The sequence below is a fragment of the Lemur catta genome, chromosome 7, assembly GCF_020740605.2.
Source record: "Lemur catta isolate mLemCat1 chromosome 7, mLemCat1.pri, whole genome shotgun sequence".
Lineage (NCBI taxonomy): Eukaryota > Metazoa > Chordata > Mammalia > Primates > Lemuridae > Lemur > Lemur catta.
Window position 1 is genome coordinate 99905711 of NC_059134.1, and position 18586 is coordinate 99924296.

An 18586-nucleotide genomic window follows, 5' to 3' on the forward strand; every position below is an offset into this window, starting at 1 on the left:
GCCCCCACCCCAAGCTACCCCTCTTTCCTTTCTCCCATCACAAAAGGCTCAGGGTCACGATGGGTGTTCAGCTGTTTATTTACAAAGTGGGCATAGGGGCTTCAGGGGCTGGTGGACCCAGGGCGCTTCTTCTTTCTCCTTTTAGTTTGGAGGGCCCCTTGGGTCTGCTTCAAATCAGGGAGCTTCCGCTTGGCAGCTGCCTCCAAGGCCACCCAAAGTTCATCTGTCTCTGTGTCTTCTGAGGGCACCTTGTTGGGCTCTTGGGGCTCATCCTGGTGAGGAAGAAGAAAGCTTAGGAGTCAAGGGCACAGTGACAGTCCAGAGCGAAGGAGATCCTAACTGAAAAACAACCCCTCTGTGTACCACCATCTTTATTCCCTGCTCCAGCAACCATTCCCATCTGTGCTCTTAGGTGTGTCACCCTTGGCAATCACCCTGTCAGGATGTTAACTGTTAACACCCCTCAGAGAAATTAAGTAACTTGGCAGGTAAATAGATAGCCCCAGGTCTGTGTTCCAGCTGCCTCCTTTTTCTCTCCACAGGGGAATCCTCACATCTATGCCCTTGGCTTCCACACTCCCAGGCCAACTGCTCACCTCCCAGTTATCCCTGCCTGACAGGAGGACGCAGTTCAGCTGAGACTTGAGATAAACCTGAAAAAGATGAGAGGCCTTAGGGAGCACAGGCATGCCGAGATAGAAATATCAATGGGGGAACACACAGCAGAGGGGTCCACAAGACCATTGAGTTAGGCAGAGGGGGTGAGGTCCAGAGGGCTGGGCACTCACCTTATGCTCCAGGCCCCGTGGATTCTGGATCCTGTGTACCCTCAAGACTCTGTCCAAACCACAGGAGGCAAGCAGGGGCTTTGAAGGGTGGCACTGCAACCCACGGACACTGCCTGCCAGTCCCTTCAGACAGCCCAGTAGGCGCCCTGGAGAAGGGGAAGGTATCAGTGCTACCTGACCGCCAGCAACCATTAATTGAGTGTTTTGTGTTCTAGTCACTTTACATTTCAACATTTAATCCTCAACATAATGCTGAGACTGAAGTTAACACTAATATTTCCACTTTACAGGTGAGAAAACTAAGGCAGAGGGAGATGAAATAATTAGTACAAGGTTACACAGCTTTGGAGAAACCAGGATTTGAACCCAGGCAATCTGGCTCCTGAATGAGGGCTCACTGGCTCCACTGCACTCCCTCAGAGGGAATCCTGCCTTTCCACCCTGCTCCCTCCCCTCCCCAAACAACCCCTAGTCCACTCACCTTGCCGGAAGTCAATTTCTGCCAGCTGCCCATGCGTGTTCCCCACAATCACTGAACTGAGGTGGAAACCAGAGGCAGGTGCGGTCAGCAAGAACCTCCTGGAGCCCTTCCTGAACCCCACCCTCCCACATCTTCCCCTCTAAACACTCACTTGCCCCCAGGAGTGAGGGTCATAGCTGTCAGTGGGTACTCTCCATAGTTGGTCTCTAGGACTGGCCGGCGCTGAGGGGAGGCTGGATCATAGACCCGGACCTAGAGGAAGACTGAGGCATCACAAGAATATCCTCACCTTGTACCACCCTCTGGCATCTCTGTATCTTCACCCTCTCCTCTGGGTACTGCTTTCTTGTTTATGACCCACTCTCAGAAAAACTTTCTCATTTGAAATGTATGCCTCTTATGTGAGTGTTGGGGTGTGGGGGAGAGCTGCTTAGGAGCACGAATGGACAGAGCTGAGAGGAGAGGTCCTCCAGGCTTGGGGTGTGAACGTTTCATCCCCCAATACTCCCACATAGCGGGGAGTGGAGGAATGGAAAAGCAAGTAAGTCCAGTAATTAGTGGGTGCTGAATTTCAAGCAGAGAGTTTAGCCTGAGGGAGGGAGGAGAGGAGATGCCTTCATATGTGTTTTGAGTATAGCATATCACCAATATCAGACTTCAATGTGCAGAAGCAAAGGAATCAGGGCAAATACAGTGGTTCAGCCCTGCCTGTGTCTCAGGACTTCAAATGAGACAAACCATAAAGATCCCCTTCATGTAAAGCTGAGGAGCTGGGGCTAGAGATGGAAGGGTCAGGCCTGAGTCCTGAAGCAAATCAGAGAGGCTGCATTAGGACCAGAACACAGTTCTCTTGACACCCAGCCCAGTGTCCTCTCATGTACCTGTACCCTGTAGATCCCACTGTGAAGGGGACACACTCCCTTCTCTCCTCTCTTCCAGGTGGGAGGAAAAGGAAACTCCATCCTTGAATACAGTAAAGGAAGTCACAGGCTCAGCGACGGGGCTGGAACAGATGGAGAAGCGCTTGCTCCTCTGAGAGCCCAGGATGGTGAGAAGGGCAGCTGTGCCACACCATGGGGGCCAGTTCTGCATAGGCAGGCTGTTTCTCTAGGAAGCTGCTTTAGCCCAAGAGGAGGCAGGGATGAGGCAGTGCCTCACCTGGTGGTACCCTGTGCAGGTTACAAGCTTCTGTGACCCAGGAAGGAACTGTATGTCTTGGTCCCAGATGGGAACCCGCAGGTCCAGCCAGTCATTCCGCACCTGGGGGGAGGGGGGGCGGGTAGATGAGGGACAGAGTTGTAGGAGGCTCAGTGTGCCCCTCCCTTCAGCTCCTTCATCATCCTCTAAAGACCATCTGGTCTCTGACTCATAGTGGCCTCAGACTCCCTCAACCTCAGATCCAGTCCCTCCACACCCATTACTCACATTCTTGGCTCTGAACACAGGTTCTTCAGACCCCTGTAGGTCCCACACCTTCAAGGCATTCTCCTTTCCACCTGTGGCAACCACATGGGGGTGTGCTGGGTCTTGGCGCATTCTACACACCCCAGGGCCCACCCTCAGTTCCAGGAGCTGAAAAGAATGGAGATGAGAGTCAGTTCCAGGGTCCTTAATCCCCCCTCCTCCAAAGCCTGTATTAGGCTTCTACCCTGACCCTATATTCCTCAACCATCAGGACAGGGGAGCCTTACTGGGTCAGGGGATGCCTCCTTGTCATTGTCACGCCAGACTCTGAGAATCCCAGAATCCACACATGTGATGAGGGTGCTATAGGCAGAGGGAGGATAGAGTTTGGATTGAAAAAATAAGTCAGTAGTGGGTTATTAGCACCTATTAACATTAGTGTCACTAAAGTTGGCATACACCCCCCAGCTGCTAAATTTGACTGGCTTAAAATAAAGTATAAAAGTGTTTTCTAGGCCCCAGCCAACATACTCCCAAACTACTATTAACTAAACTCTCTCCCAGTTTATAAGAAAGGTAACTGGGGTCTAGGCAAGGCTTGACAGCTGCCAGCTTCCCTGTGTGTTAACTCAATTTACTAAACAGGGTAAGGGTTTACCAATTTTATAAGTAAGGAAACTGAAGCTCTGAGAAATTAAAAGACTCACCACTCAGCTATAAATGTTAGAACCAGAGCCGGAAATCAAGTCTTTGACACTCCAAAGCAGAGTGCTTTTGCTATTGCACAGCTACGTCTGGGGGCACCTGGGTCTATTGGTCTTTCTGAATCTTGAGTTGGTTACCAGGGGTCAGGATCAGCAGTTCTGAAAGGACTGACATGGGACTGGTCTGGATTTAGGGTCTGGCCAAAGTCAAACACCTTTTTCTCTTGAGTTCCCTGTTCTGGGTTTCAAGCACTAAATATCAGTCTTTCCCTTAAAATATATCTCGCAAGAAGTCCAAGTGAGTCTCTCCCAGGATCTGCACAGCCTGGGCCTGTGTTCTTTCTTACACCTGTCTACTCTCCCCAACGGGGTTCAGGCTCTGTATCGCTTGCCTGAGGTGTGTGGCAACAGTCTCCCAGTTGCCCTCTCTCCAGTCCATCCATCCTCCATACTCCTACAGGTTCCCAACTCTGACCATGGCACATTCTGCTCAAAAACTAATAACTCCCCACCACCTATAAAACAAAAGTGCAAATCTCTCAACCTTTACATTTAATCCCAAACCAATACAATGCCCATCTTGTATTAAAATGCTTCCTTGGCGTCAACCTCCAAATGCTATTTATCCTACTTATGTACTCCGTAGCCTCTGCTCAGACAGCACCCTCTTTCGAGAATTCCCTCATCCCTTTCTCCACCTGTCAAAATTCTACCCATCCTTCAAGATGGATAGAGCATCCCATCCCTCACAGAGTCTTTTCAGACTTCACCTGTCAGAATTAATTACCACCAAAATCTATACAGCCTATCCACAACCTTCTTTCTTCATCTTCTGAAGAAAGCTGGGCCAGTAACCTAACCACTAGCACCTTCCTATTTTTCACTTTGGGAGCTTTATCACCTTGTTGGTCGTTGCTAGTTCCCATTTGAAAGCATACTCAAAACTATTAAATGACTTGCCCAGGATTACTCAGAGGGTTATAAAAGAGCCAGAAGAAAAACTCTATAGAGGATGCAAACTTTCTGAAGACAGAAACTTCACCTGCAGCCCCGCACTTCGCCCAGTGCCTGGAACTCAGTAGGTGTTGTTCGATAATTGTGTGTTAAAGGTAAGCACTAACGAAGGCAGAAACCCAGGTCCCTGTCACCCATCTCAGGCCGCGTCATCTAAGGGTTTGTCGCCATTATTCCGTTATCCTCAGGGAGTCTCAACGCTCTGCCACTGCCAGAGCATTCAGCAAGGGGGATCGGTCTTACCCGTTGGCCTGGGCGAGGCCCCGGAACGTGCCTTCCCCGCCGGGGCAGTGTCTCTGACCCTGGAATATGCCCTCCTCGGTGCTGAAGTGCTTCACTGTCCTATCTGCGCAGCCCACAAGAATCTGCAGGCAGAGCAAGGCAGGATGGCGAGGAGAGCGAGGCTGCGACGCCCCGGGCCCCGAGCTCCCGCCCGGCAGTGGCCACTCACCTGGGTCTCGCCGCCTGCGCCCCAACAGAGGGCGCTCACCGCCTCCTCGCGCCGTGGCTGTCCCGCCGCCGTGAAATTCACGGCTTGTTTTCGTTGAAGGTTCACCCCTGCGGGTCGAGGGCGTCAGTCGGGCCAGGGTCGCGAGCGGAAGACCCCCGCACGTCCCCCCGCCCGACTCAGTCGATGCCAGACCGCGCCACCCACCTTTCAGGATCCCAGTCTCAGTGCCGACCCACACGTGGTTCCAGCGCGCTGCAGCAGACGCCATGACCGAACCCGGCAGCTGACGGCTCGCACTTCCGGCGCAGCATGTGCGTCACCAGCGGGCGCCCAGTCCGATCGGATCCACGCAGTCGCTGGGCGTTTAAAAGGCCGGAAGAGTGACGTTCCCTTGCTCGTTCCACTTTGTTTTGCTTCGAGAAAAATAAATCAGGAGGTGCTTGTTTATGGAGATCTGAAGAATAAATTGATCATTTTGCACTTGGAGTGGAACGCATCCTTCCTGAACCGCGATGCCGGATGAAACCAGCCCTAGTCTGTCTCCCTGCTCCATCATGTGATGTCATATAATGTTTTTTTTTCCTTTATTTTTTTTTTTTTTGCCAGAGTCTCACTCTGTGGCCCAGGCTAGAGTGCAGTGGTGTCATCATAGCTCATTGCAACCTCAAACTCCTGGGCTCAAGCGATCCTCCTACCTCAGCTGCCTCCAGAATAGCTGGGACTACAGGCATGCGCCACCATGCCCGGCTGCTTTTTGGTATTTTTAGTGGAGACGGGGTCTCGCTCTTGTTCAAGCTGAACTCGAACTCCTGAGCTCAAGCGATCTTCCCGCCTCAGCCTCCCAGAGTGTTAGGATTACAGGCGTGAACTACCGCGCCCGGCCTCATGTAATGTGTTGTGTACTATTTAGACAAGAAAAGAGCCCACTTCAGGAACGATTCAAATCGTTAATGAGGTCTATGGTCTGGAGTGTCAAAGTCACAAAACAAAGATGGGAAAATGCAACTGACGATCTTAAAACACAGCTCTGTTTTGGAAAGTGGAGTGAGTTGGGGCGTCCTTTTTTATTACCTCGCACTGAGGCTTCGCGATGGTAAAATAATTAGCTCACACTTAGTAAAAATCTGTAAAGTTAACGGAAAACAATATTTCTCCCAAGGATAAGTTGCAGCTATAAAAGATAACGCTCCCTTTCTTTGAGTAACAACTGCTTTCTTCCTGAGAAACTTTGTTCAAACTTTACTGTTTGAAATTATGTTGGTAAGAATGAAGCAACTTTGGTGGATCTGGCCTCCACAGAGAAGCAGCCTTGATTTCCAATTCAGCTGCAGAACTTGAGATAAGGATTATCTGAACATAACATTCCACATCTATTTTAAACAAGAAACAGTATTCTGGGTCCATTTCACAGTGCACAGTTGATGTTGACCCCTTTGCACTCAGATCCCTGGGAGCCAAACCCGTCCATATGAGAGTCCCCCTACTTTGTATTGAGCCTACCAAAACACTGCTTTATATAAACAAAGTTAAATCTAAACTCCACCTATCCCTAACATCCTATAACTGTATTTTCCTTCATTTTGTGAGACACCCTGATAAGGAAAATCCCCATCTATCACTTGGCGCATCAGCCACCTGAGACCTCCACCCCTCACGGAAGACCTCCATCAGCATAGTACTAACCTATTACCTGGCGCATCAACATAATACTAACCTATTACCTGGTGCATCAACATAATACTAACCTATTACCTGACACATCAACTAACCTATTACCTGGCACATTAGCCACCTGAGACCCCACCCTGCGGACCACCCCAACTTAATAAAAGTGGGAAAAATCGGGTAGACAGGGCTCAGAATTTGGTGGTGAGACCCCTCTGAGCCCGCAGGCAAATAAACTTTGATTCTCCGACTCTCCGTTCGCTGCTTGGTTTGTCCTCGGAACCACCCGCTGTAACACTTGCTGTAACAACGCAACAATCCGCTCTGATGTGCAGCCTCCATTGTACAATTTAAGACACACACCTGGTGTTTTAGGCTGATTGGGCTGGACCAATGGTTTCCCATATAACCTTAGATAAATCGATGATAGCTGAACAAAGACAACAAGGCTAAGTATTTTCTCTACTGTATGCTAAATTAGGAATTAAAGAGCACACACTGTTCGTTCGTATAAATAAATATAGTAATAACCAGCCATGCGTTGAGCGAAGCTGCTCCTCCACCTCTCATTCGGAAACTGTCCTGCAGTGACGAAGAATGCTTAAAAACCGGAAAACCTGCCGGGTGCGGTGGCTCATACGTATGTAACCCTAGCACTCTGAGAGGCCGTCTCCACTAAATAATAAAAACAAAAAGTTAGTGCGGTGGTGCATACCTGTACTTTCAGCTAATCGCGACGCTGGTTGCTTGAGCGCAGTTGAAGTTGCCCGTGAGCTATGACAGCACCACTGCACTTTATCCAGAGAGCTTCAATGAGATTCTATCACCGAAAAAAAAAACCCCGAAAACAGTGGTAGCCATAATTTTACGTCGACGCTGAAAACCCGCCCGAAAGCCCACCCCCCCAAAATGACAACCCGTATCACAACTTGTTTTAGAGGAAACTGCCCCATAAAAGTTCCAACAACTTTACTAAACCGTTAGATACGGAAACAAAAACCACTTAAAAAACAACGGCGAGTGATGCAAATTGAGACCACACTCACACACCTAATTCTTATTTTTGGACCACTCAAGTACCCCCGAGAGGGGGGTGCACCGTTCCTGGAAGTACTGCAATACCAGGTCGATGCGTGGAGTGGACGGAGCAAGCTCCTATTCCATCTCCTGTTTCCAAAAATCCATTTAATATATTGTCCTCGGATAGAGGACGTATCAGATATTAAACTGATAAGAACAGATACTACACTTGATCTTAGCCAAAAGGCCGAGAAGCGATACTTGCTAGCTTGTCTCCCAGCCAGCCTTACTCTCTATGTCCCTTTTACCATTGTGGTGATTTTCATGACAGTAACTATTAAATAGTTATCATTTCTTAACACTAATTTTTCATTATTATTTCATAACAGGAGCTTGACTTTTGGAAACAGACTTTAAATCGAGTCCTCTATTGTTTTGGACGCCCGCTCACTGAACGTCATGTTTTGCATAAACCCGCCCCTCCGTTTTTTTACATTCTTGGGATTGGTCCACACACCGGTCGTGATCTCAAAACCGGCATGGTCTCTTTCTCTCACAAATTGTGGCGTTACTTTCCCTGCCACCTAAAGGTTTTTTGTTTTGTTTTGTTTTGAGACAGAGTCTCACTTTGTTGCCCGGGCTAGAGTGTCGTGGGGTCAGCCTAGCTCACAGCAACCTCAAACTCTTGGGCTAAAGCAATCCTCCTGCCTCAGCTCTCTCCCGAGTAGCTGGGACTAAAGGCATGTGCCACCATGCCCGGCTAATTTTTTCTATATGTAATTTTTAGATGTCCGTATAATTTCTTTCTATTTTTAGTAGAGACGGGGGTCTCGCTCTTGCTCAGGCTGGTCTCGAACTCCTGAGCTCAAACGATCCTCTCGCCTCGGCCTCCCAGAGTGCTAGGATTACAGGCGTGAGCCACCGCGCCTGGCCAGGTTCTTGATTCTTGAAGCCCGGTCCTGCCGTGGGAGAGAGGGGGTGACGCCTCCCACCCGCGCGCTCCTTAAACGGTGTTCTTTCCAGGCCGACCAAGAAACCACGGGGACTCTCCCCAAAGGAAGAGACAGGGTTGTTAGAAGATTGGAATCAGGGCAGTGTAGGCAAAATTTAAAGGAAGCAGACTATTTTTATCGCTCTAAGCAAAGCCCGGTTGTAACAAAGGGATTAATGTCAGGCCCTGGCTGAAAAAGGACTTGACATCCTGTTTCCGTAGAAACTATATTAATATAAATGTGAACGTTCTGTTGGAAACCCCCTTATTGGGTTGGAAATAGAGATAGTGTCTGTGTCAAAGCGATTCGCATGGCTGAGATCCTCCAGGCAAGAGTGGGATGTCACATTCTCACTGATCAGATTTCAACCAGCAAAGTTTCTGTAATCTATGACTTTATGTCCTTGGTGTTAATAAACAAAAGAAGTTTGTACAGTAAACCCATGCCTCCAGGGAGGAGCCAAATCAAGGGGGTATAGAAGCAGGTAGAATTATACTCCCCCCAAAGATGCCCATGTCTTAATTCCCAGAACCCCTGAGTATGTCACCTTACCTGGCAAAAGGCACTTTGCAGATATGATTGTCATTTGCAAAGGATGTTGAGATGCTGAGATTATCTGGCTTATCTGGCTGGACTCAGTGTAATCACAAGGTTCTTTATAAGGGATGGAGGGAGGCCAGAGAGTCCTGGTCAGAGTGATGCAGCTGAGAAAGATTTGAGCAGCTGTGGCTGTCTTTGAAGACGGGAGGGAGTTACCAGGCAGGGAACATGGGCAAAGCTGGAAGAGGCAAGGAAAAGGATTTTCCTTTGGAGCCTCCAGAAGGGAATGCAGCTCTATCCCTACACCTTAATTTTAGCTTATTGAGACCCATTTTGGATCTCTGACCTCCAGAACTGTAAAATGATTAATTTGTTTTGTTTTTAGCCACTGAGTTTATAATAATTTGTTACAATATCCATAGAAACTAATATAGGGGCAAAAGCAAAATTCAGTTGCTTTTGATCCCAACCTTTCCCAAATTCTGCAAGATCGAACCGGGGGGTAACCAGCCACAGCCCCCTAGCTGAGCCGGTTCAGCCCAGGCTACAGGTGTGCAGAGGTGCCTCCCAGTCCTGCAGCACATGGATCTATCGCTTGGTGGAGGCTCTCCAGGCGTGTCTCAGCAGCCTGGAGTACCCCTCTTTCTCTCTGAAGCAAAAGGGGAGTGGAGAGTCACCTGTCCACTCTCACTGTTACCTACCCTTGCTTCTTCCTGCAGAGGCCAAGAGGCTGATAGTTAGGGCCCCACAAGAACTTAGAAATATTGATATGTTTGCTCCCTGGGAAGCCATTTATTCATTTGTTTATGCTTATTGAGCACACATTGTACAATAAACTCAGTCACATACATGGCTTTCATGATGTTTATAGCCTAACGGGGAAAACGAGGAGAAGGCCTGTGGTATCCTCCAAGCAGGAGATGAAGGTGGCTTGGGCTGGGGTGGCCATGGAAGCAGAGGTGGAGAGGAAGAGGTCACAGAGACTCACTGGCCTTGATGACATCTGAAGAGAAGCAAAGGGAAGAGTATTCTTTCCATGTGGGTACATGAAAAATTTTTAAATTCATGTTTTATTTTCATGAAACTGATATACCTTAAATCAGTGGTCCCCAACTTTTTTGGCACCAGGGACTGGTTTTATGGAAGATAATTTTTCCATGGACTGCGGGTGGCGGGGTGGGGTGTCATGGGTCAGGAGGAGGTGGTGCAGAGCTCAGGCAGTGATACTCAGCCTGTTTCCTAACAGCCCACGGACTGGTACTGGGCTGCGGCCTGGGGATTGGGGATCACAGCCTTAAATTGTCAAGTAGTATTAAAAGACTTGTAATGAAAACAGTGGCTCCCCATTTTACAGCCCCTCTTTAACTTTTTTTTTTTGAGACAGAGTCTCACTCTGTTGCCGGGGCTAGAGTGCCGTGGCATCAGCCTAGCTCACAGCAACCTCAAACTCCCGGGCTCAAGTGATCCTCCTGCCTCAGCCTCCCTGGGGTCAGGAGTACAGTGGCATCATCATAGCTCACTACAACCCCAAACGCCTGGACTCAAGCCATGTTCCTGCCTCAGCCTCCTGAGTAGGTGTGCACCACCATGCCCAGCTAGTTTTTCTATTTTTTGTAGAGAATAGAGAAGCGGTCTGGCTATGTTGCTCAGATTGGTCTCAAACTCCTGGCCTCAAGCAATTCTTCCACCTCAGCTTCCCAAAGTACTAAGATTACAGGCTTGAGGCATGGCCCAGGCTGTTATTTCCAGGAGTTTGGAGGCCACTGTTAATCTAATGCAAACTGAGAAAATTTAGCGATGTGATGGAACCAAAGCTAGAGTGTTGGCTGGCATAGAAGCCAGGCAGGATCCATTTGAAGTGTTTGATAGATAATGAAGCCTTCTGCATTCTCATTTGGCAAATGAGAAATTTAAATTAAGGCCCAAATTAATGCTACTTAGGCTGAGAGATGAAAGAAACGAGACTGGGACAATATGGAGAAATGTAGCAAGAGTGATTGAGATCTGGGTCCTGTTTCTTCTGTATCCTGATGACTCAAACTACGTCTCTACCCTGGACCACTTCCTTAAGCTCCAGGTACATCCAGCTGCCCACTTGACCTCCCCACTTGATGTCTGATGGGACATTCAGATCCTTGACAGCCTGAGCAAGAGTGAGACCCCGTCTCTACTAAAAAAATAGAAAGAAATTTGGCTAGGCAACTCAAAATATAAAAAATTAGCCAGGTGTAGTGGTGTATGCCTGTAGTCCCAGCTACTTGGGAGGCTGAGGCAGAAGGCTTGCTTGGGCCCAGGAGTTTGAGGTTGCTGTGAGCTAAGCTGATGCCACGGCACTTACGGGTCAACAGAGCAAGACTCTGTCTCAAAAACAAAACAAAGCAAAACAAAACAAAACAAACAGATCCTTGATTCTCTGCCCCACCCATCTCCCCACCTTAGTAAATGGCACCAGCGTAAACAAACCTCCATTCCAAGCCCAGAAAAGCCTAGGCCTTGCTCTTGTTTTTGTTGTCTGCCTTTTGGCTACATCCTAAAGGGGAAGGAGGAGAGACAGCCAACAAATAAAAAAGTATTTGAAATAATGCAGTGGTTCTCAACCAAGGGTGGTTTTACCCCCAGGGGACATTTAGCAATGTCCATAGACATTTTTGGTTGTCACAATTTAGGGGGCAGGAGGAGGGTGGGAGATAATCTACTGGCATCTACTAGGTAGAGGCCAGGGATACTACAAAATCCTATGGTGGAAGCCGGGCGCGGTGGCTCACGCCTGTAATCCTTAGCACTCTGGGAGGCCGAGGCAGGAGGATCATTTGAGCTCAGGAGTTCGAGACCAGCCTGAGCAAGAGCAAGACCCCGTCTCTACTAAAAATAGAAAGAAATTATATGGTCAACTAAAAATATATATAGAAAAAATTAGCCGGGCATGGTGGCGCATATCTGTAGTCCCTGCTACTTGGGAGGCTGAGGGAGGAGGATTGCTTAAGCCCAGGAGTTTGAGGTTGCTGTGAGCTAGGCTGATGCCATAGCACTCTAGCCTGGGCAACAGAGCGAGATTCTGTCTCAAAAAAAAAAAACAACAAAAAACGGGAAAAAAACTCCTGTGGTGCACAGGACAGTCCCTCTCTACCCTACTCCCAACAATGAGTTATCCAGCCCAAAATGTCAATAGTGCTGAGTTTCAGACACTCTGAGATTTGTAATAAATGCTGGCAAAAAAATTGTGATGAAGTCAGAAGGGTGGTCAGGGAAGGCACCTCTGAGGAGGTGGCATTTGAGCTGAGACCAGTAAGAAAACATAGGGAGACCTGGGGCAGAAAGGTCCAGGGTGAACAGCAGATGGGATGAAAGGGAGTGAGTGATTCAGCACAACAAAGTGGCTATAGGCAACAATAAGTTGTGGTATACTTTTGAGGCTGGGGTGGTGGCTCAAGCCTGTAATCCTAGTACTTTGGGAAGTTGAGGCGGGAGGATTGCTTGAGGCCAGGAGTTTGAGACCACTCTGAGCAACATAGCGAGACCCGGTATCTACAAAAAATAGAAAAATCAGCTGGGCATGGGAGTTCACACCTGTAGTCCCTGCTACTCAGGAGGCTGAGGCAGGAGGATGGCTTGAGTCCAGGCATTTGAGGTTGCAATGAGCTATGATGAGCTATGATGATGCCACTGCACTCTAGCCTGGGCAACACAGCTGAGGTCCTGTCTCAAAAACCAACAAACAAAACAACAGCCTGGTCTAATGGTTAACCCCTGGGACTTTGGCAACTGAATTCCCCTGACTCCCCAATTACCTTCCTAACTCTCAGACAGTGGTCCAAGTTACTTATCTTCTTTTTGCTTGTTTCTTCCTCTATCCAAGAATGCTGCTGGCTGGTGCCTGCCAGTGTTGGTGAGGTGAGATGAGGCAGTGCGCACAGCGACTGGTCTTTAGTAAAAGCTCTACACCTGCCTGTAGTTATTTCCAGTCTTGGTCCCAATTGACCTTTGCGGCTTTAAGACAGGATTCAAGTGCGGGCAGTGAGGAGACTTCCCTTGGTTTCCAAGTCAGCACTCCGCATACTCCGCTTGCAGTGCCTCTTACTTTCTCCTCTGCTGCTTCTACCTCTAAATACTAGAGCCTCCTCTGGGTCCTTAGATGGTCTTCTCAGGATTGACCCTTCCATTCTTATGGTTTTAGTTACTATGCTAACAACTCTCAAATCTGTATGGCTACCACTTACAAAAAATGCATTTTGTCAAAGAACTTTTTTTCTTTTGAGGAATGTGAATCCTTTTATTTTTTTTGAGACAGACTCTCACTCTTTTGCCCAGGCTAGAGTGCCGTGGCGTCAGCCTAGCTCACAGCAACCTAAAACTCCCGGGCTCAAGCGATCCTCCTGCCTCAGCCTCCCAAGTAGCTGGGACTACAAGGATGCGTCACCATGCCTGGCTAATTTATATATTTTTAGCTGTCCAGATCATTTCTTTCTATTTTTAGTAGAGATGGGGGTCTCACTCTTGCTCAGGCTGGTCTCGAACTCCCGAGCTCAAACAATCTGCCAGCCTCGGCCTCCCAGAGTGCTAGGATTACAGGCGTGAGCCACCACGCCTGGCCTTTACAAGAGAATTAGAACAGGTGGAAATCACCATTTGGTATCTACTCTCCCAAATATTGACAAAAAAGGGCTGTCCAGAAAGTATCCAGCTATTGTTAACATGTAATTTTCATATTACATGGTTGGATACTTTCTGGACAGCCCTTAAGCCATGCGTAAATTCACCTAAGAACCACTGACTTAATGTACACAACCCTACACCCCACAGGCTTGGTATTGTTCCTGTACTCCCTTCCGCAAAGCCAGCTTTCCCAGGCTGACGAAAAGGCAGATTTGGTCAGATGCAGTGGCTCATGCCTGTATCCCAGCATACTGAGAGGCCAAAGTGGGATCATTGTTTATAGTTAGGAGTGCCTAAGGCTGTCGTGAACTGTAGTAACACCGCTGCACATTAGCCCAGGCAAGAGACTGTCTCAAAAAACCCCAAGGGCAGCTAGACACCATGCTGAGGATTCCTGTGAAGGGGGAAGTAAGATTAGCCCAACACAGGCAATAATCTATGGGACCTTTCCCTTAACTGCCATGTCTTATTGGCCCCTAGGGTCTTAATTCAAGTCTGCTGAAGTTGTTTTAAGGCATAGCTAAACTGTTGCTGAAACCCTACTAGGGCTTTATGTGAGATTCCTACAGTAGGGGTACATGAGAAAAAATCCCTTAAGAATGCAATTAAGCTACTTGAATGCTGCTTCCCTAGGCTAAGAAATCCAGCATTAGGCAAACTGCTATATTCAACTCGTTAAAGCCCAGTTAAAACAGCACATTCTCAGGGGTTATTTCCTTGTGCCGAGCTAGACCCACCCAAAGACATGAATCACAGTAAAGGTTTAAAAAAGCAACTTTATTGTGAATATTAAAATGATAGTATACTCAAGACAGCTAGGTTGTACAACAAAGGACTTGTAAATTCCCTTTCTGATGTTCTCCAAGTTATCAACTGGAAAATCATGAGATTTATAAATGTAGTAAAGGAGAACTTTATTTTTGCATGTTACATAAGACCCATATTCACTCTGGGGTAGAAATTTATGTTGAAATGTATCGCAATTAGGCCCTATGCCTCAAATGGTGAAGTAGGGGCACAAAGGCACTCAAGTATGCAGCAGTTCATGGTCAGTGGTCACTCAGGAAAAATATTACTGAAATCAGTCTCGTCCAATTCAAGCTGTAGTTATGGCTTGTGGTATAGGGAGTCTGGTGTTGGATGAGCTCCAATTGCTTCAATATTGCTTATTCCAAGGCCAGTGTTTATTTAGCTGGTAGAGAAAATGAAAAATCTCATGACAGTTGGAATATTAAATGTAGGGGTGGGTGACTTAACCATTCCTGGCATGGACTTGGGTACTCTCTACAATTTGGTATTTTATCATCACAAAGAACCCATTCTGTCAGTCTTATGATCTGTATTTTAACACTAATTTGTCATTTGTGTCTAAACTACAAAAGGGAGGAGGGTACAATAAAGCATGTCTAACCTCCTGTCCTATTATGTCATGGCCAGGCATGTCCCCTTGGCTGAGGGGGGGGTCTATTCAGTAATTTGGGGAGCCGAGAATTTTTAGTTCTCATTTCTTAATTGAATGAGAAAGCATAAATGTATGCATGCACCACTCTATGACTTGTAAGTTTACAAGAGAACACTCTTTAAGTTATAATCTATTAAGTACTAACACCAATAAATATTTGAGCAGATACCTACCATTTATACATGTGTTTTGTTCTTTTTTCAGACCTGGAAAAAAAATAAACAAATGTTTCAACAAGTGATGATTCTTCCCCTGTCCTTGTACAGAAAGAAATCCTTATGATCCCTCAGACAGTTCCTTCTGGAACAAACTTTCCTCTTCTCCCCCAGCCAGTCTCAGTGGGTTCACCTTTACAGGCTCTGGGACTGGGACAGGAAGTAAGACATGTGAATGTTTCTTCATCGGGAAATTTTAGCTTAGCCCATCTTACATTTAAGTTTATTTACCTCTAATTTCAGTGTAGAGCTCTGCAAAAACATGGTTTGGTTTCCCTGGAAAATAAAGAAATCAAGAATTAAGTTTCTCAACCACCCTGTTGCTTGGAAGACAGATCTGTATTGGTTATGTAATTTTCAAGGTACATTTTACAGAAACCATTATCTAGTCTGAAAAACTTTCTATTGGCTGTAAAGCCTACTCAATTAACTTTTTTTAAGAACTTGTCATTGCAAGGCAAGCTCAGCTCAGAAAATACCTTTCAGTCACAGTGATCAGACTGGGGCGGTATCCAACTCATCACTGGTGAGCAGAAACTCATGACAAGTAGTTCGGAATGGCTTTACATAGCTACCAGACCAAAGTGCCACGACACACACAGAATCACGGCCAGTTTTATTGGTAAGTGTTGCAAAAGCATTTACCTCAAATCATTCTAAGGACGCCAGACAAGGTGCTGGACCTGAAACAAACAAAACCAAGTTACTAATGATTATATCCTGAACTAAGTTGTTCCCACTTAAGCCATCATTCATAGAAAATCAGATTTCCGATTCTCAACAGCCAAGTCATCAGCCGAACGAGATTCCATGTAAGTCATCATATGTAGACCTAAAAAGGCATTTTTTCCTACTCAATATGCTGCACGCACCGGGCATATATTGAAATCACTCACCTTGGAACCAGCAAGCAGGTTACTGGTAATAGAACCTAGGGAAAAAAAAGCCATGGGTAAAAGGTTCCTTAAACATGCTATCTTTTCACTCCTGTTTTCTCCAGTTTCTCAGGTGTTCACGTGTTTTCATTGTCAATCAAAGTGAGCTAGTTTGAGTCATCACAGAAACTGCCTACTTGGTAGCATGAGCCTTAAGAAAAAAAAAAAAAAAAACTAACCTCTCAACTTCAAAGGCTTTTCAATGGACACAGGAACAAGCTGTTTCTTAAGTAAAAAAAAATCATCTAATTAGCGAAGTATCCAAAACAGCCATAGCTATTCTAACTATGTTTGTCAATGGACATGCCAAGAAAAGCTAAGCAAATAAATGCTATCTGTAGGGATTTGCTGTACCTCAGACAGTTCCTTAGGGAACAAATTCTCATCCTCTCTCCCAGTTACCCCAGTGGGTTCACCATGACTGGCTCTGGGGTTAGAACAGGGGTAAGACAGGATGTTTGGTCCTCACTGGCACTGGATAGTGGCAAGCTACAACTGACAAATACTTACCACTTTCAACTCTTCCTAGAAGCTCGACCCTGGGCAGATCAGCATGCATCTAGGAAAAATAAGTGGAGATCAAGAAACATCACTACAGGCAACAAGAGGAACCAGAAAGCTTTATGACTCAATCAGGCTTCAGTGACAAATACCAAGAAAGTAAAAAGTCAGTCTTTGGATAATGAGCTCAAATACATAATTCGTTATAATATCTAGACAATCAACTTACCCTAAGATAGAGGAATATACCGTCATTGGGATGACCTGGGAAAAGGGGAACAAATGGTTATTTTAAAGTATCAGGATGGAACAGGATTTCTTCATTAACAACACTGCCATCAGAACTCTAACATGCTATTAACTGTTGTACCTCACAGAGCATCAGCTTATCAATTCAAATCATCTGACAGTGATGTGATGGATATGTGGATGAAGGAAGAGCACACTCTCATAAAGACCCAACTTTACTCCTGAGTTGTGCTTTCCCTCCCCAGAAAATCACCTCAGGAGGAATAAGATGAAAGGAGCAAATATGCAACACCACTCTGCTGACCATTTTGCCCTCCTGATTATTGAGACCATTTACAATATGACATACCCTGAACCCCCATTTGGCCAATTACCTGTCTTCATCCTGGTAGGCAGTCGAGTTCCTCAGGAAAGGTTATGAGATGCTGGAGACAGAATAGGGAGGCATTGTATACCTAACAGTGGCCATTCAAAGACCCCTGAATACCCCCGGCCCACTTTTCAGTCGTAGGATGACATCACTTCTAAGTTCAGTCATATGCTTGTCATTTTGAATTCATCATGGAGTGGTCATCTAGAAAGTGTCCCCTTCCCCACGATAGTATAAACACCTACCTGAAGCATCATTTCAATGCTGGCTCTGCAGGAAGATGGATCTTGTCCCATTCTCCCACCAGTAAGCTCCTTTGAGCTGAACATCTGAAAAAAGACCACCCTTTACTAACACCTCAGAACTGAAAACCAGAAGACCTCAAACATTTGCTGCATGAGATGCTACTCAGAATTTTTGTGCTTTCTCCACTAATCCATCAGAAAGAGAGAGTTCAATTCTTAAAATCATCACCATAGTACATCCCATAGGACTGTCATGTACTCAACGAGAGGTAAAAAACAGCCATAGGCACTTACCTCAACAAGTGAGCTCTCTTCTATTCAAACGTGCGCCCAAACCCTGTAGACAAGAGCCCAAGACATCATAAGGTTAATACCCGGTATTTCCAAAACATGTTTTCTGGAGCGACGGCTGAGTCGAAAGCTGTGCAGGGCCCGTCTCCTCAGAGTTTCTTATCTTCACGGAGCTCAGTACAGGTCTGTGAAAAGGTCTTCATCACAGGGCGGGCCGCGGGCACTACCCGCCATCGCCATTTTGTCCTTCACAAAGCCCCGCGGCTGCTTCGCGGCCTCGAGGCCACGGACTACACCTTACCCGCTCCCCGTCCTGGCCACCAACCAGGTAAAACCCAGGTCTAAAGGCGCACCACGTTCGCGCGATCATTTAAAAGCGGGGACAGGGGGTGGGGGGAGGGGAGGAGGCCCACAAAACACAACAAATATAACATACACTCACCACCAAGCGTAACAGAGCATTGAGACCGACGCGCTGGCGGGAGACACTTAAATACCTTTCCGCAGAGGCCCATGGGATTTGAGGGCGGGACTCTGTTGGGCGCACGCGCATATGGAGACGTCTTCGAGGCTGGGGAGTTGTGGGTAGAGAGTTTCAGGGCAGGC

General features: G+C 47.0%; 1 protein-coding gene, 1 long non-coding RNA gene and 9 other non-coding genes across 14 annotated transcripts; all 11 read right to left on the reverse strand.

Annotated features, from left to right (window-relative positions):
* Positions 1-60: 60 nt before the first annotated feature.
* On the reverse strand, positions 61-7301 carry WDR74 (WD repeat domain 74). 2 transcript variants are annotated; one of them, XM_045555932.1, is made up of 12 exons: positions 7223-7301; positions 5047-5255; positions 4843-4949; positions 4635-4756; positions 2961-3036; positions 2695-2841; positions 2428-2529; positions 1421-1521; positions 1270-1325; positions 789-934; positions 597-653; positions 61-272 (listed from the first exon to the last, which is right to left on the reverse strand). In XM_045555932.1, exons 2-12 carry the CDS (start codon positions 5108-5110, stop codon positions 102-104), a joined length of 1149 nt encoding a protein of 382 aa, XP_045411888.1. In that variant the 5' UTR covers positions 5111-5255; positions 7223-7301; the 3' UTR covers positions 61-101. The 2 variants fall into 2 exon arrangements, with proteins under 2 accessions (XP_045411888.1, XP_045411889.1); XM_045555933.1 differs by lacking the exons at positions 2961-3036; positions 4843-4949; positions 5047-5255; positions 7223-7301 and having other exon boundaries at positions 4635-4715.
* Positions 7302-7595: 294 nt separating this feature from the next.
* Positions 7596-7786, reverse strand: LOC123643174. Its single transcript, XR_006736722.1, has one exon. It is a non-coding gene; the product is annotated as a U2 spliceosomal RNA (small nuclear RNA).
* A 6682-nt stretch (positions 7787-14468) lies between these two features.
* On the reverse strand, positions 14469-18458 carry LOC123641347. 3 transcript variants are annotated; one of them, XR_006736270.1, is made up of 12 exons: positions 18423-18458; positions 17984-18026; positions 17690-17773; positions 17449-17499; positions 17055-17089; positions 16835-16883; positions 16504-16549; positions 16286-16320; positions 16035-16072; positions 15621-15665; positions 15348-15380; positions 14469-14904 (listed from the first exon to the last, which is right to left on the reverse strand). It is a non-coding gene; the product is annotated as an uncharacterized LOC123641347 (long non-coding RNA). The 3 variants fall into 3 exon arrangements; XR_006736271.1 differs by lacking the exon at positions 17449-17499; XR_006736272.1 differs by lacking the exon at positions 16504-16549 and having other exon boundaries at positions 16035-16320.
* On the reverse strand, positions 15456-15581 carry LOC123643117. The gene has a single exon (XR_006736677.1). It is a non-coding gene; the product is annotated as a small nucleolar RNA SNORD22 (small nucleolar RNA).
* LOC123643116 lies at positions 15852-15920 on the reverse strand. The gene has a single exon (XR_006736676.1). It is a non-coding gene; the product is annotated as a small nucleolar RNA SNORD31 (small nucleolar RNA).
* LOC123643115 lies at positions 16147-16217 on the reverse strand. The gene has a single exon (XR_006736675.1). It is a non-coding gene; the product is annotated as a small nucleolar RNA SNORD30 (small nucleolar RNA).
* Positions 16389-16453, reverse strand: LOC123643110. Its single transcript, XR_006736671.1, has one exon. It is a non-coding gene; the product is annotated as a small nucleolar RNA SNORD29 (small nucleolar RNA).
* Positions 16675-16798, reverse strand: LOC123643118. The gene has a single exon (XR_006736678.1). It is a non-coding gene; the product is annotated as a small nucleolar RNA SNORD22 (small nucleolar RNA).
* LOC123643112 lies at positions 17159-17233 on the reverse strand. The gene has a single exon (XR_006736672.1). It is a non-coding gene; the product is annotated as a small nucleolar RNA SNORD28 (small nucleolar RNA).
* Positions 17571-17642, reverse strand: LOC123643113. The gene has a single exon (XR_006736673.1). It is a non-coding gene; the product is annotated as a small nucleolar RNA SNORD27 (small nucleolar RNA).
* Positions 17848-17923, reverse strand: LOC123643114. Its single transcript, XR_006736674.1, has one exon. It is a non-coding gene; the product is annotated as a small nucleolar RNA SNORD26 (small nucleolar RNA).
* Positions 18459-18586: the final 128 nt, after the last annotated feature.

Excerpts from the sequence above, each read along its gene's own strand:
- WDR74 (XM_045555932.1), bottom strand. The coding sequence starts at position 5,110 with ATGGCGTCTGCTGCAGCGCGCTGGAACCACGTGTGGGTCGGCACTGAG. Across the intron at positions 3,037-4,634 it reads GGCCTCGCCCAGGCCAACGG|CACCCTCATCACATGTGTGG; the intron begins GTAAGACCGATC and ends CTCTGCCTATAG. Across the intron at positions 1,326-1,420 it reads ACCCTCACTCCTGGGGGCAA|TTCAGTGATTGTGGGGAACA; the intron begins GTGAGTGTTTAG and ends TTTCCACCTCAG.